This window comes from Podarcis liolepis (assembly GCF_965112155.1).
Source record: "Podarcis liolepis genome assembly, chromosome: 6".
Lineage (NCBI taxonomy): Eukaryota > Metazoa > Chordata > Lepidosauria > Squamata > Lacertidae > Podarcis > Podarcis liolepis.
This window is the reverse complement of record NC_139559.1, coordinates 24110595-24136649: the sequence shown is the minus strand read 5'-3', so window position 1 is coordinate 24136649 and position 26055 is coordinate 24110595. Positions and strand designations below refer to the sequence as shown.

The 26055-nt window shown below is 43.6% G+C and overlaps 1 protein-coding gene across 4 annotated transcripts in view; it reads left to right on the top strand.

Moving 5' to 3' along the window:
• The first annotated feature begins 819 nt into the window (after window positions 1-819).
• LPIN3 (lipin 3) overlaps window positions 820-26055 on the top strand; it is a 37183-nt gene continuing 11947 nt past the window's right edge. The window contains exons 1-9 of one of the 4 annotated variants that reach the window (XM_083508016.1): window positions 820-972; window positions 10844-11044; window positions 14232-14327; window positions 17150-17400; window positions 18878-18985; window positions 20412-20529; window positions 21217-21667; window positions 22316-22415; window positions 24338-24528. In XM_083508016.1, coding sequence (XP_083364142.1) covers window positions 10853-11044; window positions 14232-14327; window positions 17150-17400; window positions 18878-18985; window positions 20412-20529; window positions 21217-21667; window positions 22316-22415; window positions 24338-24528 — 1507 coding nt within the window. In that variant the 5' untranslated portion in view covers window positions 820-972; window positions 10844-10852. The other 3 variants (XM_083508018.1, XM_083508017.1, XM_083508019.1) reach the window with 3 other exon arrangements.

The following is a 26055-nucleotide window of genomic DNA, read 5'->3' as shown; positions in this document are numbered from 1 at the left end:
TTAAAAACATCTTTTAAAAAATGAGAATAGATTGCCTTCCAAGGCAATCTGTTTTACTGACAGACAGATGGAACTATCTTAATGCTTAGTGGAAATTCCCTTAGCAGAGCTTTTTCTGAGATGGTGCTAAATGGGTTTAAAAGCTTCACCTCCTTAATTTCTCTGTTTCAGACTGCATGCACAAAAGACATTTAAAGAAACATTCCCCCCAAAAGGAATCCTGGGAACTAATACTTTTCCCATCACACAGCTACAATTCCCGGCACCCTTAATAAGCTACAGTTCCCAGGATTTGGGGAGGGGGTAGATATGTGCTTTAAATGTATCCTGTGCTCAAAACGCAACCCTCATTCTCAGCACTTTCACTTTACAAGAGCATAGGTCCACACTCTTTCCTTGCAACACAACAGGAGACACACAATGTTGTCCAGTTGAACACAATCCGAGCTTTTAAACCTTGCTTGCAACACTCACACGGAATTAGTCCTTCCACGAAAACATTCACAGTCAAGTGAGTCCAACTTCTGTCGTTCTGCAAAATCTTAAGCCGCTTGAAAATCCAGCTCTTGGAAATCACATAGCAAAATCCATTGCCTGCAAAATGAATGATCAATCAAACAGCAGGGGGCTCCTTGTTGCTAATTAGTGGCAATCTGTCAGGTCTGATAAGCCGGTGAGAGAGAGAGAGGCTGAACTGTCAAATACCTGCAGCTCAAACACTCATCTGCGGCTTAATACAAGGAAGCCCAGGAGAGATTTCTGATGTCCCCATAGGCTCAGCCCGCAGTAACCTGGTGATGCTTGTTATACAGACTCCTCCCCTCATTCAGGTGTGAGGAAAACAGGAAGCACCAGGTAAGTAGGTGGAGCACAGAAAAGATGTGTCTGTAGGTAGCAACCTGTTGGAATCTTGAGACTGTGCTCATTTCAAAGTCCAAGAACCACTGAAGTCAGGTTGAAGGTCCTATCCAGGTAATGCAAGCTGGCTGGCAAGTATACCGAGAAGACTATTGTTGTTTTGTGTGTACATTTGGGGAGCTGTTATGGCAGAGAATGTAAGCAAGTAGTGCTCTGTTTGGAAACAGTCAGACAGTGGAATCCTATAATGCCTACTCAGAAATAAGACCTGTTGAGTTCAGAGGATCTTACTTCCAGGTAAGTGAGTATAGGATTGCAGCTTGAAGATTGTGGCACACAGCCTGGGGTGGGGGATTTTGGTGTGCAGGAAGTATCTCACTGAACTGTCTGGTATATTGGACAATGAGGAAACAGTTCTGTTTGCTTGATGTTTTCTTTATGTGTATAGCATAAATGGAATGAAGCTTGCAAATTGGACAGCAAGCTGAGGTTCTTTTGGCGGGGGATAAATTCAGTAGGGCTAAAGATTTGTATGGCCAAAGGAATTTCAGCTTACTGTCTTAGTTTAACCAGCCTCACAAGGTGGTTGTGAAAATAAAATGGATGGAGAACAGAAGGACCATTTAAGCCTGCCCCGTGCTCCTTGGAGAAAGGGTGAAATAGAAATATAAAAATAAAGTTGTCTTTATGTACTGTCCTCTTGTAGAATCCTGTTAATCCTTTCCCTGGTGCTCCTCTGTCTGCTGTTCTGGTCTGTGGGAAGAACTAAATTTCTGTATTGCATCTAAACCTTGTTGGCTTGCCTTTAACTCCGGTCCTGACCTGAAGCTGCCTTTCTGGCTGCATCCTCTTATGTTCCCTTCGTGCAATATTAATGCCAGCTTCAGCTGTGCCTAGGCGCCGCCTCCCTTCAGAAAAAGCACTTCTGCTATGCCAGATTGACAGGTTGGCTTTACCTGTTCAGAGCTACAATTCCCAGCACAGTGAACAAACTACAGACTTGATGGCCCTTGTGGTCTCTTCCAACTCTATGATTCTATGATTCTATTCTATGATTCCCAGGATTGTCTGGGGGAAGTCATGTACTTTAAATGTATGGGGCTGTATTCAATATAGTACTAAGGCGAAGGTAGTAAAAAGCTTTTTTCCTTGTGAGGTGTAGCATTCTCCATCTTCTTCCCCATGTACCCCCTAAATCTGGTCTGGTGATTCCTTCAAGCCTCTGGAGCAGATTTGGTAATGGCATGGGGTACATGCAGGAGAAGATGGGGAAATCCTCTTGCACTAGCACTAGTCATTATATTAGTTTAATGCCTCCCAGGGTCTCAACCTCAGCCCTCTTCTCATAATTGTTTTCAAACAATATTAACGGGAACAATTCACTTTACTATTAGAATATAAATCACAATGTTGTACCCTTATTTCAGCATGTAACCATTAATAATAACAATAATAATTTATTATTTGTACCCCGCCCATCTGGCTGGGTTTCCCCAGCCACTCTGGGTGGCTTCCATAGAAACCAAAAATACACTAAAGCAATATTATGTCTGTTTTATATGGGATTAACAAGCAGTTTATGGGGCAATTTCTAATACAACTGTATGGCATCCCTTAATGAAGGTCTGTTCACATCTTGTGACACATGAATCCAAACATAGGAACATAGGAAGTCTGACCACTGGTCCATCTAGCTCAGGTGTAGCCAATATAATGTCATCCAGGTGTGGTGGACCTCCCATTAATCCTGACCATTGGCCATACTGCTGAGACCAACGTATGGCAGGCACCACATTGGCTATCCCTGGTCTAATTCAATATGGCCTACACTGGCAGCAGCCCTCCAGAGATTCAGATGGGATGTCTCCCAGCTCTAAGTTAAGTTGCTAGGGGTTGAAGTTGGCACCTTTCTGCAAGCAAAGCAGATGCTTGATGAGTGACCCATCACCCTTCACCAAGCAGCTCACAAGCTATGCATTGTTGCTTGCCCACTACCTGACAGCTAGCCTGTCCTTGTGCTATGGCCAGGCAGCAAAATCAGAAAGGCTGTTAAGCTCCTTGTGGCCTGCACCTGGCTTGATAGAACATGAGTGAGACAGTCCAGCCTCATTTCCGTGGGAGTCGTTGAAAGACAGCAGATAAAAATTGCATGTTTCTACCTGCTGTGTTGTTACCACTCAGCTGTTGGGTGGTGTGTAAAGTTGCTACAGATGTCCTATGAGCAATGTTGGAGAACTGAGTCAAATACACTGAGCATGTACGGAAACCCAATTTAATAAGTTGCAAGTGGAGATAGGGAGATCGGAGTAGAGCTTCTTTCTAAGGTGTGCCAGTCACCAGGTGAAGGAAAGATGGGTGGCAAATGCAAAGGACAGCAGTAGTCTAGGAGTGAAGTACTCGACTGCAGAAAGGGCTGAGCAGTTTAGAAATACTGGTGCATGATCATGACAAAATGTGGTTGTTCTCAGTGTACTCTAGCTGGGGAGAAGAATGCTTTGTTTATCACGTGGCTGTCCTGCAGGTACTTAGTGTGTGGGTAAAGAAAATAATGGTGGCTTTCACAGCATTGACATTGATAAGGGTACAGGATGCCTTCTTTGCCATCCTGGCCTACTTAGCAGTTCAGGAAGGAGAAGAAGCCTCAGCTGAATTTCTTGTTAGCAGGGCTGGCTTTAGAGTTCCTGCTTTGTTTCCTGGCAGGGCACTTGTGCCTTTAATTACTAATGACAGACAGAAACCCAGCTGGTGTGTCTGTCTCTCCCTTTACTGCGTAGAGGTTCAATAGCAGGGAAAGCCTTCTCTGGTAGAGCTGTACTAGAAAGCAGCAATGACCCTCGTGGATCTGAAGTTCCCTTATGAGTGTTGTTGCAAACAGCTTTCAGGAATTTGAATTATTGGCCTCTTCTACCAGGTAATTTTAAAATTTGGAGCCCTGGGTATTACCTCTGAGAAGTGTGTGCTCCAATGAATGTAAAGTTTCAGTGTTCTCAGGTCCGAGATAAATACTAGGTGTGCTTATCTGTGCATTTGCAGCCTGTTTGAGTCACTCTGTGTGCTATCCCTTTGATCTGCAATTCAGCTCCTGTGTAACTCTTTATGAACTAAAAGCACTGTGTTTCCCAATTCAGTATAACAGGAAATCTAAAAAAGGTTATATCCTTTTCTCCTTTTGGCCAAAGTAGATGAAATTTATGGGCACAGGAGCCCCTTCAAAGTGGTTTAAACATACCAAATTGCAGGGTAATTGGTCCAGGGCCTTTTTGTTGCAACAGCCACTGTGGGAGGCTTGGGAGTCTCTTGCTCTCTTACCTTAAAATAATTAAGAAGCAGCCAAATGGTGTGTATTCTTGCTTGTACATTAAAAAAAAAAACTTTGTAGTTTCATGTCAGCTTTTCTTTCTGGTGGTTGTTTGGGAGCCAGCGTGGTGTAGTGGTTAAAAGCGGTGGACTCGTAATCTGGTGAACCGGGTTCGCGTCTCCGCTCCTCCACATGCAGCTGCTGGGTGACCTTGGGCCGGTCACACTTCTTTGAAGTCTCTCAGCCTCACTCACCTCACAGAGTGTTTGTTGTGGGGGAGGAAGGGAAAGGAGATTGTTAGGTGCTTTCACTTTAAGGGGGGTAAAAAGCAGGATATCAAGTTCAAACTCCTCCTCCCAGTAGGCTTTACAGCCTTCAGATCAGTTTTTACACTTTTCTGATAGGCCTTACAATGTGTCTAGAATGCCCTCATACAGATGTAACTTTCTCTTAGTAAGATTTCATAGCCAGGTAAGACAATGTTCCTATCAAAATTTTTGAGCCTTTTATATAGCTAAATTTCTCGAGCCTGGGTAGAGTTCTAAAGTCCGACTTCCACGAGACTCCATGACTCTGAAGGCGGATCATTTATTAATGTGATTCACTGACTTCATAGCTCTGGCTCACTGGAAGCATTCCCTTCCTGTTTTATCTAAAGGTTGATACAGAACTATAGTCACTGATGAGCTCATGACAACATCATCAGCTGCCTGTGTAAAAAGTCAGAAATGCAGAAGGTTGAGGTGGCTTTCTTGAGAAATTACAGTGGGCCTTGGGACCTGTTATTCTGACTCCTACCACTTTCTATCCTGTAGCAACAGAAGGCCTACAGTCTCTCTGCTCCTGTGTTCTGCTCTAATGAACCACTACCATTTTTTAAGAGAGGGGTAGCTCATTGGGGTGTCTTCTAGTTGTTGTTGTTATACTCCAACTCCCATCATCCCCAGCCAATAGCCAGGAATGATGGGAATTTCAGTCTAGCAACATCTAGAGAACATCAGATTGGCAACCAGCCCCTGGTTTAAGAGTATACCCTCCACCTTTTAGCTCTTGGTGTTGGATCGTGTCATTTGACAGTCTTCCCATAACCTCAGGCCTGGGATCTACCTATGGCTGAACTTGAAGCTGCATCTAAGCTTGCCAGTTTCTCAGCTGGCCACTGTCACTGTTTCTCTTAAACTCGGTCACAACAGGAGCACGACCACCATGCAATTATATGATAAAAGATTAAGAAATGGTTCCTCAAATATATGTTTGGGTTAAAAGTGGGCGCTGGATCTGAAAAGGTTGAAGATGACTGTTCTAGAGTACTCTGCTGGAAGTTCACAAATATACTGTTCTACCACAAATGAATGTTGCTTTCTTTATGAGTGCAAGCTGCAGGCCTCTGATGGCTTTGTCCAGCATGGAGATCTGAGAAAAGAGCCCCTGCTGCTGACTTTTGCTTGTCCCAGGACCCTGTCCACAACAATGTTGTGTCAACAAAGTGTGATTTTACACAGTTGTGCATATGCACACTATTTATGAATGCTTTCCAAAGGTGCCCTCAAGACTTTAGGTGAACATAACTGTTGAGGACAGAGAGGGGAGCTCTAACAATTTCTGTGCTATGGGCTGTGAGCTTGCCTGCATAGCTGCCAATTAAATTGCACCAAAGAATGCTCAGCTCAGCAGGTTACTGTGGCAAGGGGACTGTCTCATGACCTTCTCTCGGCTCTGAACAGCATGGAGCTGACAGAGGCAATGAAGTTTCCAGAGTCAGCCAGGGCCCCTCCCCCCTGCCTCTCTAGGAATCACTTTATCCTTGATATTTGCAGGATAGGAAAGGTAAACACCTGCAAACTCTTCTGTTGTCTGCTTAGAAAGAGAAGCCTGGTCCTCATGCTGACTCAGTTTGTCTCAGTGTAGATTCCAGAGGGCCTTATGAGATGCTTGGGAGCAAGATCGGCTCTCTCAAATTGCTCAGCAGAGGTGGGTTTCTTTCTAGGGAGGGAGGCAATGTGAAACTGCCCCAAATTTGCTGGGTAAGAAGCAGCTTTCTTTGCTGTGTGTGTGTGTGTGTGTGTGTGTGTGTGTGTGTGTGTGTGTGTGTTTGAGATGCTCTTCACATGGCTGTGGGCATTTCCATGGGTTCATGGATTTTGTGTGTGTTCACATACAGTAATTGTATAATAGTTGCAGTGGAGCATTCTTTTCCCAATAGAGGATCACTGTCGTAGGTAAATGGCGTTTTTTTCAGGATACAAAAGTTTCGCTGCTGGAGGGTGTCTTTTTGCATTCTGCTTGCTGTGGCTATTGCATTCTGAAGCACTGCTTATACTTACAGTAATTCATGGTAGCATTAGGGAGAAAGATCCCCAAATGCAAGCATTTGGCTGATAGAATGACCCCCTCTTCTCCCCCCGAATTCTGTCCTGGGGTTCTCTCGACCCTCCCAAGTAAGCCCCACCAAGCTTGGTTGGACTCTTGCGTATCTTACTTCATGAGAGACACATTTAGGGTAACACTAGAACACTCTGTATTTTTTCAGGACACAAGTCATGTGCCCAGCACTTTGTGTTAGCACTCATGTAAGCTCCTGCACAAAAATGGAGGTCAGGGATGGAGCAACTGGGCACTAAGGACATAGCCAAGGTGGGGCAGGGGGGCTGCTGCCCCCCAATCAATAAAAATACATAGCAAACTGAGGTTCTGCCCCCTCAATAGAAATCTTGGCCATGCCCATGACAGGCACAATCCCAATTTCTCCTTTCTCCTTGACCATTTCAAAACACTTTGGACACTAGACCCATACTCTATGTAGTGTAATGGAGCAGTGTTCATTTTTAAATATGATGGGACAATGTGGGTAACAAATACCCTCTTTTTCTTTACATCAGTACATTGCCGACTGTGGCTTAACAAATGAGCACAGCACACAGGATGTTACAAAATACACACTTGTTCTTATTTTCTTTTATGAAATGTTGCAGGGTTGAAAAGTCTAAATGAGCACTGCTAAATGACATTGTGTACCAAATAAATCAAGTCCCTGTGATGTTACTTCCTCCCCAGTGACCATTTATAGATTGTCAAGTGAGAGCCATTTGAAAAAGATGAACTCACGAAAGGGGCAGAAACACACAGAGACATTATTTAGAGTTTGCTTTCAATGAGGCTCTTTAATAAGAAATGGAAATGTTAGGACCTTGGTGTCCATTAGTAACTGTTGGGGGAATGAACTGCTGCCAGATGACATCCTTGAGAATTAGTCATAGAATCGCAGGTCATCTAGTTTTCCACAATGCAGGAAATACGCTGCTCCAGCATCCCTGGTAGGTAACTATTCAGCCTTTTGGCAAGTGGTCTTGACTCGCTCTCTGTTATCATGCCTTTAATGGCATGATACAATCATGCCTTGTTGTAGTATATCTCATCGTGAGGAAAAAGTTGTGTGCACAAGTGGGTGACCTGAGACCCAAGGATTTGAACAAAGATGAATATTGCATCTTTGATGTACAAATAGCACTACGCTTAATTTGACTGTGCCGGTTCCTATGAAACAATTCCATGCGGCCACTTCATACCAAAAAGAAAGTAAGCCATTTCACACACTGAAGGATAACTGAAGTATTTTTGAACTGCGATTGGATGTTGAGTTATTAAATCAGTTGCCAAGATGATTCTCTTCCTACATGATGCCTTATTTCAGCACTGGATTATTATTTTAATTGTACATCTTATTACCTATTAATTGGGAGTGTTGGTTTACCTTAATGTTTCCGCATGAATTGGCAGTGGTAACTCTCTGGTTCCATTTGTGGGCAACTTCCTATGTACCAGTGACTTTTATGCTACCATCTCCCTTCACTAGTTCCCCCATTCATTTTTAGACAAAATTAAATTGTTGTAGATGGCTGCTCATATCAGAGAGAGCATTATGTTTCCTGTGTAATAGGTGTCTGGAGTAAGAGTGGTGGTGGGCTGACTTACTCCTGATTCTACAGGGAGCCCCATGGAGGATGCCACATATTTTCCTGCCCCTTAGCTCTTCCACAGTCAAGGTCAAAGCAGTTCTTTGTCCATTTTGCTATAGACTGTAATAACGACTAAGGCTTCTGCCTATGCTGTCCATTATGTGTTTTATGTAAAATAAGCTTGTAATGACATCTTCAGTGTAAGAAGAGTGCATCATGATTACTTAATTTGCGTAGGTGTGTAGTGTACTGGCACAGCCAAGGGGCATCAGTGCATGGTTAGTATAGACATCTGAAGTCTTCTTAATAATTCCTCGTGACTTAATTACAAGGTTCAAAGCTTTTCCCATGTATAACGCGAGTGCACACCGGGTGACTCATATAAAAAACAAAGTTGTAACATCGATCAACACTGGAGGTGCAAGTTTCTTCAAGTATTCTGTTTGTTCCTGATCTTAATTTCTTGGATGTCAAGGATGGAAACTCAGCTAATGAGCAAGGCTGTCACATTGGTTGAATTGAATGGATTAATATATATATAAAATTTAATTGACTAGAAAGGTGCCCTTGAGTAAAATTTTACAAACATTAAAAAAAATAGAAGGCCAAAGGGCATTTCCCCTTTCTCTTGCATAGGTGGACATGCCTTTTCCTGCAATGCCTCCTATGGCATTTGTGTGCATCCTCTAAAATCAAATTGTGCTGCTTCAGAACCAATGTTTTACCTATATGAAAATTTCATCAGTAAAAGTGATTTATCAGCTAAAACCCATATAATTAATTGGCTGGCGATACAGTTGCTGAATGTTCATTTCTGTGGTGTCTGTTAAAAATCTCATGCTTAGAGAGAGGGCATTAGATCTAGGCAGAAAATAGAAGCTAGGATAGGTACATCAGTCTGCTACCCCTAGCCAATGAATCTTCACTTTGCTGATTCTCCTTAGGGAGCAAAGGGCCACACAAGTGGTTCTAATTCTGTCTCCTTCCATTGCAATGCTTCAGAGACACCTAGGAATATTAGTTAGGGACACATGTATTATTTCTAACCCACTTGCTGGTTCTGTATCCTGAAAGCAGAACTAGACATTACAAGGGAAGCACAAGATTCCGAAACTTGAGTTTGCCTCTTAACAGCAAAATGTTTGTGGGAGATACTTGCATGGGAGAACTGAGTAAGAGCGGGTGCTTAGATGTTCTCCTACCTAGTCATTCTACCCTGATCATTTGTATTAGTCTATAAATAGTGTTTAGTGCCATTGTTATTGGCCATTGTGTTGTGTTGTTCAGCTAGTCATTCTACCCAGCAGGTGTGGCCCAACTGGATTTAAACCTCTCTACACACCCAGTGGCTCTTAAAATGGAAAACTAGCCTGTCCGGGAAGATGGCTTAGGGGAAACTATTTTGGTTTCTCTATGATAGTCATGTATCTGTTGGCTCTGTGGCATTTGCAACCTCTTGTTTTCAGGAAGCCATTATTCATATGTCACTGATGATATCCTTCTTACCAGCTGAATCTCCTAGTTATCTTGGGTGACACAGAACCCTGGAATCAGTAACTTCCGATGTGTAAAATCATCCATCATGCATTCTGTAGAATGAGTGTAGGAAGCAGGAAAGCCTAATATGTCTGCTTTCATTGGTGGTGTCCTTAGGCTTCAGGAGTCATATCACAATGGCTGACTATAGATGACTGTTTGCCAAGTGGTAACTGCCCACACTGCAAACTTCATAAAATTAGAGCTGGGATGTGGCTGAACTTCCAGATCCTTCTCAGAACAGATAGTATCATATAGAACACAAAGTAGTCCAGAAATGGCATAACACCGCCTTTGGATTGAAGGTGCCGTATACTAAAAGTTGCTGACCTTTTTGGACCTGTGGGGACATTTTGAATTTTGGAGGAGTGCTGGGGGTGCCGGTCCTAAAATGGCTGCCATGGGGGCAAAGCATAACCCAAAATTGGCTATTATGGAGAGCATAGCATAACACAAAATTAGAGAGGCAACTATCCTGACAACTTCATTCTTGCTATAGGAAGTCAGTTATGCCCTGATTGTGGGAGATTACAGAATACAGATTATCCTCATCCTCTCCCTTTCTTTCTTTCTTTCTCTCTCTCTCTCTCTCTGATGGTGTTAATAACAGGGAGCATTCCTTAGTACCAGAAAAAAATATACATCACTATAAATTGTCACATAAATTGGTTAGAAGGTATGTGCACATTTTGTCCTGTAGCTTTCTTTCCAGGAGGCTAGAGACAAAGGGCTTATCCACACTTACCTTCTGCCTCGCTCTTTCCTGGCAGAGGTCTGCACTGAAAAGCTCTGTGTCTGAGGGCATTGTTTTTGTTTTTGCCCCAGAGCTCTCCCTGCAAAAAACCCTCTTTATTGTTCAATCAGAGCAAACGTCAATTCAGGTTTTCCACAAATTGCTGTTTGCTCTGATTGAGCTTTAAAGAGCAGGTTTTCACGAGGAGAGCTCCCAAGGAAAGGGTGCACAGACACAGACCTTTAAAGTGTGGACCGTGCCTGGAAAGAGCAGAGGAAGGGTAAGTGGGGATAAGCCATTACTTCTTTTTCTTAAAATGGAAGCTCAGTGTCTGTGGGACTTGCCCAGTGATACCAATGGAAGCATTCCTAGACAACAAGGCATCCATGGGTTGGGGACCCTGTATTACATGATTATGCGAAAACGTTTAAAAATCTGTCTCTCCCTTCTTTCTGTTTGTAGTCTCGGACAATGAACTATGTGGGGCAGCTCGCTGAAACAGTGTTTGGCACTGTGAAGGAGCTGTATAAGGGCCTGAACCCAGCCACCCTGACAGGCTGCATTGATGTCATTGTGGTGAGGCAACCAGATGGCTCCTTCCTCTGTTCACCTTTCCATGTGCGCTTTGGGAAGCTACGTGTTCTGCATTCCAGTGAGAAAGTGGTAAGTGCCACCTGATGTGTGTTGACAAGGACTAATATGCTTGAGGATCAAGGAGGTCAAATGTGGAAACTACCAAATTCCACCACGATCAACAATTCTCACAAAGTTACGCTTAGTAACCTTAATGTTGCAGGATGTGGGTTATGGATTATTGCTGGGAAGTTGATTTTGTTTTTGGCATCTACTAACAACTTTTTAGTCCCAGCAAGGCTATCCAGGCAGGTGATTTTAGCAGCCGTGAGTGTTTTTAAATTACTATTTTTATTTTGTATGTATTTTTTTAACTCTTTAAAATATTTGCTTTTTATTGGTATTTTAAATGTGTATTTTAGACAGCATTGCAAACCACTTATATGTATATATCACTTACTATTTTGCTAAATAAAAAAATAAGTAACTTGTGTGGGGGATGCCCATTCATACATTCTTCTCAGCACAAAACCTTATGGATTACTGGTCTTGTGACATTTGAGCAAATTTCATAATCTGCGTACAGTACTGCCATGCTAAAAAGATTGTATGAATGGGCCATAGTTTTCAAGTGCCATTCAGAACTTCAGACTTATTTCACAAAATAAAAATTGACTATTGGTTAAAAATTCTCTAAACATGCCTGCCAAATAGGAAAGAGTTGATCTTCCATTAACCCTTGAGCCCAAATTTGTTACCTGTCCTCTCGTCTCCTGTGAGACATATGGGAAGCCACAGAAGCACAATCTAGAAACGCACTGGTCCAAGGTCACATTGGCTGAAACAACATAACCAGTACATTTCTGAGCACAATTCAAAGTGTTGGTGCTGACCTTTAAAGTCCTAAACAGCCTCTGCCCAGTATACCTGAAGGAGTGTCTCCACCCCCATTGTTCTGCCCGGACACTGAGATCCAGCTCCGAGGGCCTCCTGGTGGTTTCCTCACTGTGAGAAGTGAGGTTACAGGGAACCAAGCAGAGGGCCTTCTCGGTAGTGGCGCCCGCCCTGTGGAATGCCCTCCCATCAGATGTCAAGGAAATAAACAACTATCCGACTTTTAGAAGAGGTCTGAAGGCAGCCCTCTTTAGGGAAGTTTTTAATGTTTGAAGTTTTATTCTGTGTTTTTTTTTAAAAAAAAAATATTTATACAACAAGAAAAAAACACAAAAAACACAAATACCAAATTACACACAAATTACAAAAATAACCATAGACACATAATTTTCTTGGCAAACAATAAAACATCTGTTGGTCTTAACACTAAAGACCCAACTTCCCGTCTATTCCATATTTCAAATTCATATTACTTATTGCCAATACACATTTTTTTCATAATTAAACTTATTCTCAATAAATCGAATTTCTTCTATCTACCTAGCAACTATCACTGAAGTTCCTCGAATGCTGCAACAGAATTTAAACTACTAATTTATTTTTCAGATATTCTTTGAAAACCTCCCATTTAGAAACAAATTCCTGTTTTGATTTATTCTTTATTTTTTCTGATAAACCATCTAATTCGGCATATTCTGTCAGCTTTTGGATCCAATCTTGTATAGAGGGGATTTCATTACTCTTCCATTTTGCTGCGAGGAAAACTCTTGCTGCCGCCGTCGCATATAAAAAGATACCCTTCCTCTTTTGTGGAATATCCAAATCTGTTATTCCCAGGAGGTAGGCCTCTGGTTTTTTATTGAAAGAGATCTTTAGCATTTTTTGCAGTTCTGCATGTATACTCTCCCAGAATACCTGTATTTTCCTACATATCCACCACATATGGTAGAATGTTCCTGAGTCTCCGCATCTCCAACAATTACTTGACACATTTTTATACATTTTTGAAAGTTTCCATGGTGTTAGATACCATCGATGTTGCATTTTTTGAAAGTTTTATTCTGTTTTTAATGTTCTATTGAAAGCCGCTCAGAGTGGCTGTGGTAGAAATATTAAATTATTATTGTTATTGTTATTGTTATTGTTACCAGTTTTACAGCGGAGGTGGGTACTTGCCATGCATCCTGAGACTGAGGGCCATTTTTGAATTGGGCCTGTGTTCTGCACAATACAGCCAAGTGATCCCTATTGCACAAAGATGTGCCTGCTGTGTGGGGAGACGAGCTTGTTTGTTGCTTTATCTCAAGCCACATTGTTCCTGACCTTTTAAAAATGTATATACACAATGAGGTACAACATGTACTTCAACCTTTCCACTGGCTTCCTGCAATCTCAAATCTGCTATGCTCATTGGTGATGATGGGGTTTAAGTGAGGCATAATATTTATGAAAGGAAATGTGACTAAGTGTATTTTCTCCCTTGTCTCTGACCAAAGTCCTGTTAATGTAGGGGGGGGGTAGGGGACAAAATGGAAGCATGGGCCGCTAAAGAGGGTTCGTGATGGAGAAAGGCTAGTTTTATGGCATGGAGAGATGAGGTGCTTTCTTGGACGCTAGAGGCAGTTGTCCATTTGGAAAGCAAGCCCCCATTTAAATTAGAATTATATCACTGGAATGTGCTGTGTCAAAAGTTCTCACAGTAAAACCAGGCCTGCAGCCAGGCTGATCTTTTTTAAAAAAACAAAAACAAAAAACCCAGGCTGGACTATTTTTCTTTCACTTAGCCTGAAAAAGTCTAGCATGTGCAATTATGAATTTGCATGTGCATGTGTTTCGACTGAGATTATAAACTAGGCAGTGCCTGGTTTAATTTTATTCTCTTGCTATGAAAAGCAGCAACTCATATCAAAGTTGGTGAGGTAACATTACACGATTCCATGCTGTGCTATTTCTGCACTAATCTAATATGTGTTTATGAATAACCTGCATGAAAATTCATTTTTAGAAATGAAAAATGAAAACGTTCATCAACATCTATCAAAATACAAATTTCTCTGTTGTATTGTCTTTCAAAAAGTGCATTTTTAATGTGTTTGTTAATTAACTGCATGTCATCCCAATACATAAGTTCCCTGTGTGGTTTATTGTTTTTTGAGCTGAAGCACTGGAATATTTTGGAAGTGTGAAAGGCAGGGGATAACTATTCCTCACAATGCTGATGAGGTCAGCTTGGTCTTGGAATTCACAAAGATCAAATTCCTCATGCATCTCTAAGTCCCAGATATGGAAAGCTGTTAGAATGCTTTTTGTGTTAACTTCGCCATTGCCTTTTCTGGGATTGCTTCCTAGGCTAAAAACAATTAACCTTTTTTTGTTTGTTTAGGTTGACATTGAAATTAATGGCGAGCCAGTCAATCTGCATATGAAGCTGGGTGACAATGGAGAAGCCTTTTTTGTCCAGGAGTCAGAGGAATGCAAGGTGGGAAGATATTAACATTAGAAAAGACATCAAAAACCACCCCTCAACTTTTCAGCTTCCAAATAGACTACACTGAAGGCTTGTTGTTTTCCAGATACTCTTGTGCCTTACTTCTCACTCCTGAAGTCCTCAACACTGAATTTAGGGTAGTGCGGGCAGTTCTCCTGCACAGGGCAATAAGCAGAGGGGGCACAAAATTGAGAAGATCCATTCAGAGGTGTCATTTTTTTGCCTCACACAGGGCACCATATCACAAAAAGATTACCCAAGTCCTTGGCCATGCCTCTCAACAATCTAGATAAATTCCTCCTGATAAATTCCACATATATCTCAGACCATAATCTACTGGATTTCTTGTCTTGCTTTTTATTTTATTTTTTGCTAGTCCAGTGCTTGGCCCTTCCTTGGGTCACATTGAAAACACATTTCTTTCCCTCCCCAAAAGGATCCTGGGAACTTTACCCATCAGAGTTACAATTCCTCTAACAAATTACATTTTTGGGGGGAAGCAAATTTTGCGGGTGTGATCTTGGTAATCTCCTGCGACAGGGCTTTTCTGTTCTCTTCCTCGAAACCACTACAATGTGTGCGAAGTTGGCACTGAGAAGGCCCTGATTCTCTGGAGCATAGCAAATCAAGAACATCTGCACATATTTTCTCATTTTAGATATATTTTGTCTGTTTTGGCTAGTTTCTGAAGCCCTGTTCTCTTGAAATCGGACAACTCTATCCACCTTTTGAGACTTTGCCAGGTACTTCTTCTGGCTCATTCAACAAGAAATGATCACATTTCAATAGATGACCAAAGCTTTGTGTGAAAGAGAAGCTTCTCTTCAGGGGAAAAAGTTCATGAGGAAAAAGTTCATCTATTAAATGGATCCTCAGAGAAACATGCTCAGAGAAAAGCCCATCATTCTCCGCTGAAATTCTCTGGGTGTGGAATTCTGACTTTGTGGCACTGGATAGTAGGCTTCCTGTATTTCTAAGCTCACTCAGAGAGGTGGAGCAACTGATAAAGCATTTTATAGATGTCTTTCAGCTGTTCATTACCAACAATATAAACTAGGAGAGGCAGCTTTCAAGCAATGACCCACCCCCATGTATGTTCATTGTCCCCTAATGAATACATGAAAAAAGTTGGAGTTATCCTCTTTTTTTCCTCTCTCCGCACTCTATTCATTTGCTATCCTCATTACCTGTTTCTATATCCTGGGCTTTTCCCACTCTCTGGCAGTAATAGTACTCCAAGAATTTGGTCCTACAACAGTGGCCAAAAAAGGAAGGAAGGAAGGGCCTTTCTTAAAATGTCCCTGCCTTTTCATCACTAACTTCCCATCATGCCAAAGTTCACCATAACAAATGAGAGAAGCAATTCTGACTTAATAGCCTGTGCGCCTCAATCCCTGGGATGAAGCAAGGAATGGGATTCCGAATTCTTCCTGCATTGGTCTCCCAGATAGATGATAAAGCTTGCTGATCCTTTGCATTTGACTAGCTCATCCAGTCTCTCTTTTGCACTGTGCTTTCCAGGTCTGTATCCAAGTGGGGTTTTTGTTTTTTGGTCCTTACACCTTTCCCTGGGAAAACCTGCTGATTACTGCTGAATCAGAACAATCAGGGTTTTTGCAGATTGACACTTGTTCCAATTCAGAGGTTGTTGTTGTTGTTTAGTCATTTAGTCGTGTCCGACTCTTCGTGACCCCATGGACCAGAACACGCCAGGCACTCCTGTCTTCCACTGCCTCACACAGTTTGGTCAAACTCATGCTGGTAGCTTTGAGAACACTGTCCAACCAGCTCATCCTCTGTCATCCCCTTCTCCTTGTGCCCTCCATCTTTCCCAACACCAGGGTCTTTTCCAGGGAGTCTTCTCTTCTCATGAGGTGGCCAAAGTATTGGAGTCTCAACTTCAGGATTTGTCCTTCCAGTGAGCACTCAGGGCTGATTTCCTTCAGAATGGAGAGGTTGGGTCTTCTTGCAGTCCATGGGACTCTCAAGAGTCTCCTCCAGCACCATAATTCAAAAGCATCAATTCTTTGGCGATCGGCCTTCTTTATGGTCCAGCTCTCACTTCCATACATCACTACTGGGAAAACCATAGTTTTAACTATACGGACCTTTGTTCAGACATGCACTTGGAAAAACACTGGAAAGCACACCACAAAAGAAAGTCAGGATGAGCCCTAACGCATAAATTTACAATTTTATCCAAGGTTTATCTTTGTTTGTTTCTATGGGTTTATACCTAGCATTCAATGAAATGATCCCCGAGGTATATTACAAGAGATTGCAATAACAGATGCACATCAATAGCCCTTACTCCTCAAGTCAATATATGGGGTCCTGAGTGTTCTTCATTTCTACTGCATAGTCTCAGAGCAACATACCATTAAAGCCAAATGTTCTTTCTGGTGGGGAGGAGTGGGGGAGAAGGCTCCCTACAGCTACTCTTTCATTGGCTGATGAGGCATTGAGCCAGGCTGTTCTTCCCCTTGCTGTGATGTTTGTTTCCTAAGAGGGAGGGGGTTCAAGCTCCCAGCATTCCTTTGTCTCCTGACCAGTTGCAGAGGCCACAGTGTGCACTCCTTCTGTTTGCCGTTCCAGGTATTCATTTGGCTGGTTTTATAGTAGTCGCAATGAACCTGTGGCCCTTCAGATGCTGCTGAACTACAACTCCCATCACTCCTGGGTGGGGTTGATGGGGAGTGAAGTTCTACAACATTGAGAGGCACAGGTTCCCTGTTTCTGTTTTATAGTTTAATCAGCTCCTAACTTGGGTCAGAGGTTGAGCATTTTTGTGTGCGCCCCTCCCCTTGTTCCAGGAAAGCATCCCCACTTCCATGTGCACATCTCCCATCCCACTGGAGAAAAATGCAGAGCCTGTGTCCAGATCGTCCAGCTTGCATGGAAACCCTGAAGTCTTGGGCTCAGATACAGCCCTTCGCAAGAAAAGATGGCACAAGAAGAAACCAAAGAAGAGGGTGTCACTGGGAGATTCCACTTCAGAAGAAGAAGAAGGAGCGACTGAAAGTGAGAAATCTCTGGAGGAGAAGCGAAAGCTGTTGACTTCCAAGTAAGTAGGTTGTAACCAAAACTTGGATTGCCATCATGTGTTGAATTCCTGCAAAGGCCAGCCATCATTGGTATTTGCACCAGCTTTGCAGCTGTGCAATACATTTTGTTGTTTTGCTGCTTTGCTGCTGGGAGTTCAGGGGTTGGACAGGAGAGCATTTACTGGGGCTAGACGACTGTTTAAATCTCCTTAATAGTCAGAGGTCAAGTGGGGCAGATGCATCCTTTTTTAGGAAATTACAGTGAAAGGGAGTGGCACAGCCCTGCAATGCCAGTATATAAGAGGTAACCTGAGAAAGTGCTCTCTCAGCACAAAACTGCGCTTTCTTTCTGCAAGGATGCAGGGGTACGCATACCCTAAACATTTTGTGAATCTAAGTTTGACCTTATTGAGGAGCAGTATTTCAATATGAGTAGGAAAATGAGAGTACTCCTAAACATTTTTTTAAGGAAAAAAAGCACTGATTATAACCATATAAGAATGCACTTTTGATTGACAAATGGCATGGGACAGGAACAACATGAAGATAATGCTGTGTTTGTACAATGCTGTCAAAAGTCCCCTGCACTGAATGTACAGTATATTATCACGCATTGTGTGCACACCCTAAATTTAGTTGTCCAACTTCATAGCCATATTAGAAGGCTAAGCTAAGAGAAAAGGAAACATACAGCTTTTTTATAGTATAATGATTAGGACATTTGCGGGGTCTTTCCTTGGGATATATGTGTGACTAATTGGTTTGTATTTTGCTTGTCAGAACAGTAAGGGGACTCCCTAGGCTACTGATCATGTGCTATGTTTGCATATTGACCACATCCTATTTTTCTCTTGACATCATTTAGACTGTAGAGTCATAGGTGGTTTATGCATTGCCATGCTGATGAATTTCCCATATGGTATCTCAGAACATACTGGGTGATCATCCAAGATTAATGTCAAGAAACTATAACAGGCTATGTGGTTTTGTTTTAGAGGTCTGTCCAAATTCCCCATACAGTGGTACCTCGGGTTACAGGCACTTCAGGTTACAGACTCCGCTAACCCAGAAATAGTACCTCGGGTTAAGAACTTTGCTTCAGGATGAGAACAGAAATCATTCTGCAGTGGTGTGGCGGCAGAAGCAGGAGGCCCCATTAGCTAAAGTGGTGCTTCAGGTTAAGAACAGTTTCAGGTTAAGAACGGAACTCCGGAATGAATTAAGTACTTAACCCGAGGTACCACTGTAATTATTTGGAGGACTGGAAATGTGGCTTGAAAGCAAAACATGAACTTCCCATGCCATGGCTGCATAGAAGAAATACATGCAAGAAACTTGCAGATGACATGCTCTGAGTTTGTATTCTGCCGTGGGAGTAATGCTAAGTCAATGTAAAACAGAGCCGTGCAAATAGGGCCTATGGAGACAGTTCAGCAATCGGTTAAGAACTATTTATTTGTCATTGTACCTAATTTTCCTTGTAATGTTCCTTACCAGCAACACAATGTATTACTCATTCACTGACACTCAGAATGAAGGAGCTGGAGGTCTGCAACCTAAAGAAGCTTATCCCTATTCTGATGGAGAGCTAGCTCCCCTACAGAGGTCAGTATTTGATGCTCCATGATGCAGCAGAGAGCCAAAGGCTAAACTGTTTAAAAGAAAAAGTTTATAGTATAATGATTAGGACATTTGTGGGGTCTTTCCTTGGGATATCTGTGTGACTAATTGGTTTGTATTTTGCTTGTCAGAACAGTAAGGGGACTCCCTAGGCTACTGATCATGTGCTATGTTTGCATATTGACCACATCCTATTTTTCTCTTGACATCATTTAGACTGTAGAGTCATAGGTGGTTTATGCATTGCCATGCTGATGAATTCCAAAAAGCCCACGCGTTAATACAGCCCCTTGAGCACATGTGAAAAAGGTTTTTGGAGGTAGAGTGAGATATTCCATTAGCCTGGCCAGAAGCATGGGACCCCAAATGTTATACACTCCCACAAGAAGTACTGATGGCCACCAACTTAGATAGCTTTAAAAGAGGGTTAGATAAATTCAAAGAGGATACATCTCTCTAGCCACAATGACCATGCTTCCATGGTCAAAGGCAGTAATGGTTAGCTACTCGGGGCCGTCTTTAGCATATGCGCCGCTGGGGTGCAAAGATCCACCCAGCACCCCCAAATTTAGTTTAAAAGGTAAAGGGGCCCCTGACCATTAGGTCCAGTCGTGACCGACTCTGGGGTTGTAGCGCTCATCTCGCTTTATTGGCCGAGGGAGCCGGCGTGCAGCTTCCGGGTCATGTGGCCGGCATGACTAAGCTGCTTCTGGCGAACCAGAGTAGCACATGGAAACGCCGTTTACCTTCCCACTGGAATGGTACCTATTTATCTACTTGCATGTTGACGTGCTTTTGAACTGCTAGGTTGGCAGGAGCAGGGACCGAGCAATGGGAGCTCACCCCGTCACGGGGATTCGAACCGCCGACCTTCTGATCGGCAAGTCCTAGGCTCTATGGTTTAACCCACAGTGCCACCCCTGTCCCAAATTTAGTTTAGCCACCCCCTTATTAAGTTTTATTGAGCTTTTTGGGGAGGGGGGAAGTCAAAGTTGTTGACCTTTCTTAGGGGGGGCTCACCTGTAACAATGACGCAGCAGAAAAAACTGCTTTTCTTTCCTGACTCGTTGGGAATATTTGACGCTACGGAGTAACAGAGTGATGGGGGGGAGGGACTTTCACTCCATTGCGTCTCACTGCTGCCAATTGAGAGGGACCAGTACACATTCGGCACCCCCGGTTAAAGATGGCCCTGTAGCTATTGCAAGTGCAGGGTGCTGGGCTGTTGGCCTGATCCTGCTGGCTCTCCTTATGTTATCCTGATGAGTTTCAGGTCAGGAGAACTGCTTGGGGCGAGAAATGCCTTGGGCTAAGCCCCTTTTCCTTTTGCTGATGCCCTGCCCCTGCTTGCCCCAGTAGACTTCTCCACAACAGCTAGTAAAAAGTGTTTGCTTTTATCTTCTTTTTACAGCCTTCCTCCAAACTGCGCGTCAGCCCCGAAAAGTGACTCTGAGTTGGAGATCCGAAATCCTGAAATGCCACTTTGCTCTGAATCACACATGCAGTGGTCATGGGGAAGGTTGCCTGAGGTGAGCGTGGTTCGAAAGGGAACCCTGGTGCGCGCCACTTTGTGTATTTCATATGCTGCTATTAGCATTGGCTATATTGTTTCTAACTAAATTGCCCTTGCCAAACTGGGAAAGTGTAATTCCTACTCTAGAAACAATATTTAGACACTTTGAGTGCCTTTTGGGCCCCTCTGCTTTGTGCATGCAGTATTTACTTTGATGTGTAATCTGTAGTGGAAGAGAGGTATTCTTCAAATGACTTCTATTACAAAGTGATCTAAGCAAAAGGGTACCATTTGCAATGAATGCACATGTGATTGTGTGTGTGTTTTTGAAAACCACATGATTATTCCCCAGGAGCCCCTTATTTCTCATTGTTGTTAGAGGTGAATAAATTTCTCATTTTCCTTCCACTGTGGCTCTTCAGAGATTCTAATATCCTTGGTCCTCCTTTGTTTGAGTTCTAGTAAGAGTTATCTGTTTTGAAATGTCATAAATTGATTAAGCACACTGTTGTTTATTATTACGAACAAAAAATCCCAATCATTTGTGCACCCACACCTACCCCCCCCCACACTTGTGGAAGCCATCGAAATCACAGATTTCTATCTAGCCTCAGTCACATATCTAGCCTCTGAAAACAATCCTACATTTCCTCTTTTTGTGCTGTTTTGTGATCCAAACTGAAGACGTTTCTCCTCCTTTAAGGTGAGCAAATCTGACAGAGTAGAAGCAGCAAAGTCTGCCACAAGTGTCTCCATGACAGCTGCAACCATTCCTGTAGGAGAGACGACTCACTTCGCTGCCATTACACCAGACTCAGAAAGTGACCTCGAGATGGAAGACTCTGATGAAGCATTGTGTTCTCCAGCTGCTCCTGTAGTTAGGCCGACACCAGTCTTTCCTTCTGGGAATGGCCTCCCAGTGAGTGAAGAGACCCGTTCTTCCATTCAACCCATTGGCAGTGCTCTACAAACTACTCCCGGCCTTTCAAGTGATATGCAAGTCCCAGCAACTGCTGCAGAGAATGAAGGAATAGCATCAGTTGAGGAGATTATTGAACCAGTTTTGGATGTGGAAGTGCCATCCTTAAGGAAAGCTAGTTTGACAAACCCGGAGCCCTGCAGCAGCCCAGAGTTGAAACAGGAGAAGAGAAGGGGTAAGACAAGTTTGAAGACATGTAAAATGTGTGCAAGTGGGGAGCTACAACAAAATGTTGCAGCTTATCCCCACCCCCTAAAAGAGTGTTTCTGTTTATGGCTCCAGCTAGCCTGGAACAAAAGGTTCATAGTTCTACCTGCAGTTCACAGACAGGACTTTTTGTTGTTGTTGTTGTTGTTCCTACTCCTAAAACTGTCACCCACTGTGCTATATCACTGAATACAGCTTGGGACTAACTCTGCCACCATATAGCTTTCTTTGTGTGTAATGTTCTGGAGAGGAACTTTTGCTTTTTAAAAGAAAAACAACGGTGTGCATTTCTCCTCCTACCCTGAACCTTAATGCTCACCTCCAGTATATTGTAAGCTGCTAGTGAGCTATCCACAGAAACAATGAAGAAACTAGACAGCGGCTTGTTCACTTGTTTTGTGGATTAAAAAAAGGTATTTCTTTCAATTTACATTTTTTTTTCATATCCAGGGAGTCCCTGAAGTATGTACAAACCACTTGACTTATTTCTGGATCACCCATTTTGGTTCCTAAATGATAGGCTCTGACCACTGAGGTCTGCTGTTAGAGGGAATGATTGCAGAAATGGCTGTTGAGCAAGGTCTCCTTACTGAAATGATAATTCTTGTTGGATCAGGTTCCATGAGGAGAAGCTCTCATCTGGGACCCACAGATATTTACTTGGAGGATCTCTCAAACCTGGATGCAGAGCAAATAGCACTTTATTTCCCTAAAAGGTATGAAGCATGATTCGTTCAATAATTCTTGCGTAGTATATGCAAGGATGTATGAAGAAGCCTGCTTTCAAGATGCTTGATGGCTATTGCATCATCAAGCTGTCATGCCTGAGTTGGTATATTCATTTCTGTATGTTTTTCACCATGGTTCCTAATGAAATTAACGTATCTTAAAACTATTCTCTTGGAAAATTAAAAGAAGACTCCACCAAACATGACCAGCACTAAATATGTACATATTCTACTGCATCTGTCTTGGACATTTTATTAGATCATGTCCAGACCAAGTAGAAAGCATCCTCTCCTGAGCAGTTTTGGAAATGTTTTAAAAGGTATCTTAACCTTCTTAAATAAAGAAAAGTTTGCACAATAATTTCTATTCATTTGCATGAGAGTCAGCTCTAATATAAGTCACAGAGAGCCACATGGTGTAAGTTGACCATTATTGCCTGCCATTGCAGAAAAGCTGTGATGCTGGAGCTGTCCCATGCTGCCTTATCTCTGTGCCTCCCTCTGAGGAAAGGCCCTTTTCTTAGAACAAGCTCAGGAAGCCATGAGGCAAAAGCAGTTTATGTGTGGGGTCTAAACTATGGTGGAGGGGAGGCCCGCCTAACTCAGGTAGCACAATGTCTTGTGCCAACTCATGGATGGAATTATTTTTAAAAAAACATTAATGATCCTAGCTTAGGGGTCAGCAAACTAAGGTTCGCAGGCCAGAACAGGCCCAATTGCCCTCTGGATCTGGCCCGTGGACGGTCCTGGAATTGCTGCTTGGATCGGCGTGATCGTTCGGGCTGTGCCATTTTTTTTGCAATTTTTTGGGGGTGCCATTTCTCTCCCCCCCACACACCGCAGCAGTGCCTCCTCCCTCCCTCCCTCCTCCTGGCTTCTCCCCGCCCTGCAGAGGAAGGGAGCAGGGCTTTGATTGGTGCCAGCAGCCAGCCAATCCAAATCCTCGCCTGCGCACTGAGGCGCGGCCCAGACTCGCCACCCGCCCGCCGGCCTCTCCGTCCATGGCCTCGCTTTGGGCATCGTGACGGGTGCATCAAAGGGCTTTGGCTGGAGCCTAGCGCTTGGGAAAGCTGGCCCGGAAAGGAGATGCGCCGCCACCACTGCCAGCTCCCAACCGCAGGCAGAGCAGCAGAGGAGGTAGGAAAGCAGGGGGAGAGGAAGGGCTGGGGGAGAGAGGGGGAGAGAGATAAAAGTTTGCTGATCCCTGTCCTAGCTTGTTTGGAGAAACCATAGTTAAAAACCAACTGTAGTTTGCCCTGCTTTGGACATCATGACAAACTGCAGCAAATGCTTCCCGTCTCCTCATGGCTGTGCTGCAAGAGGGAAGAGGAAAGGAGAATGCAGAATCCCAGGGGCCATGCACATGATGCTAAACCATGATTTAGCACTATGCACAAACCAGCTCTTTACCGACAAGTTTATATTCTGATCATTTAATATTCACCAAATTATTCTTTAAGGGAAATGTGGCATTTGCATTTCTTTTTTTCAAGAGTAATATTTATATATATTTTAATTGGATGTTTATCCACCCTGTGATTATGTGATTACATACCATATAAGCAGCATCCGCATGACGTTGGAATGTATCACGTGCGCAGAAGCCTCTGTGATACCTGGGCTGAAATGGGAGCACCCACAGTTGCAGCACCACCCATGTCAGTCAAAGTGGCTCTCTTGAGTTGGTGGCTTGACAGCTCTTGAGAAAGCTGTGCACTTGAGTGTAACTGCAACATTCTGAAATAAGAATGAACCTTAATATTACCGACCAGATAATTAAAACCAGGGAGAACTTCCTAAAATACCAGGGTCCTGCTGCCTTCTCCTTTCTCACTTTTGTTCAATTCTTGAAAGAAATGTAGTAACTGAGTGGCCTGCATGCTATCGATGCTTTGTTCTTCTGTTGTCAGTGATGCTGAGCTGAGTGGCCAAGTACAATCTGACCCTGGCAGCTTCTCTTCTGAGCACCCGCATGGTGGTGGTGCTACTACTGTTGACAACAGCGCAGATAATCTCTCGGAGCCTTCAGAAAGCAGCCAGGTGCCTCACATGCTGCTGTCTGTCTGTGGAGGTCTTGGGGATGATGGGGAATTATCTCATGGTACGTCTGAAGGAGAGGGAATAATTCTAGTGTGTGGTGCCTCACAAGGCCTTCAGGCACATCTTTGTGCTCACTAAGGCCTCCCGCCCCACAAAACAGACTGGTTTGGGCTTTTTGTTCCTTGGTTGACTGGGGAGCGGGGAGCGGGCGTGTTTGATGCTGGCCGGTTTTTGTTTTTTCTTTTGGAGGAGGGAGCACTGTCTGCCCCACACTGCTGCTCTTGTTCCTAGGAGAGGGTGGTGACTGCAGGAGGCAGGGGTGGCACACTCTGTTTCTGGATGGTACATCCCCACCCACTCACCTTCCTTGCAGCTGGTTATGCAGAATCCAGCTGAGGCTAAAAATAAAGAAAACCTGCTTCAAGTTGCTGGAAAAGTGAAATTGAATGGCAGGCCAGCTGGTGGTCTACACTCCATAGTGGATTTGCTCTATGACTCCTTGCCAGGCTGTGTCTTAAATATGCTTGTGTGGAACAAGAGCCCTAGTAAATTGGAATTTGGGGAAACATATCTACACTACAAAGGGACACGGGTGGCGCTGTGGGTTAAACCACAGAGCCTAGGACTTGCCGATCAGAAGGTCGGCGGTTCAAATCCCCACGACGGGGTGAGCTCCCGTTGCTCGGTCCCTGCTTCTGCCAACCTAGCAGTTCGAAAGCACATCAAAGTGCAAGTAGATAAATAGGTACCTCTCTGGTGGGAAGGTAAACGGCATTTCCCTGCTCTGCTCTGGTTCACCAGAAGCGGCTTAGTCATGCTGGCCACATGACCCGGAAGCTGTACGCCAGCTCGGCCAATAAAGTGAGATGAGGGCTGCAACCCCAGAGTCTGCCACGACTGGACCTATTCGTCAGGGGTCCCTTTACCTTTAGCTTTATCTACACTACAAACCTTATTAGGTCTAAGTGTCTGTCCTCCCCAGGGAACTGTATTTTGCAGGATTCTTTCCGGGAAACCATGGCAGGATAACTGTCATAACAGCAACAAAAGTTTGGGCAGCAGTGGCCGGTGTGGTGGGGAAAAGCCCCCCTCCTGACACTGTCAGCACTGCAGCTTACCTGGAGGGGCTGGGGAGGGGGCAGCACAATCGGGATTGTACAAGTGCACTGTTTGGAGTGCCAAATTGGCTTCATGGGTGTGCCTGTGTATCTCCATCCTCAGTGCTGTCCTGCCCCAGCACTGTCTCAGTAAACTGCAGTTACAGATAGGTAGCCGTGGTGGTCTGCCATAGTCAAAATAAAAAAATCCCTTCCAGTAGCACCTTAAAGACCAACTAAGTTAGATACACTCTGAAGAAGTGTGCATGCACACGAAAGCTCATACCAAGAACTAACTTAGTTGGTCTTTAAGGTGCTACTGGAAGGATTTTTTTTATTTTCAGTAAACTGCAGTGATGCTGGAGTTGAGAGGGTGGCTCCCCCCTACCGCTGGCAAGGTGGAGAGGCTCCTTGTTTGTCATGATCCTCTAGTTAGCAGCCACCACTAGCTTTGCAAGTTGCTGGAGGGTTGCTGGCCAACTGGCATGTAT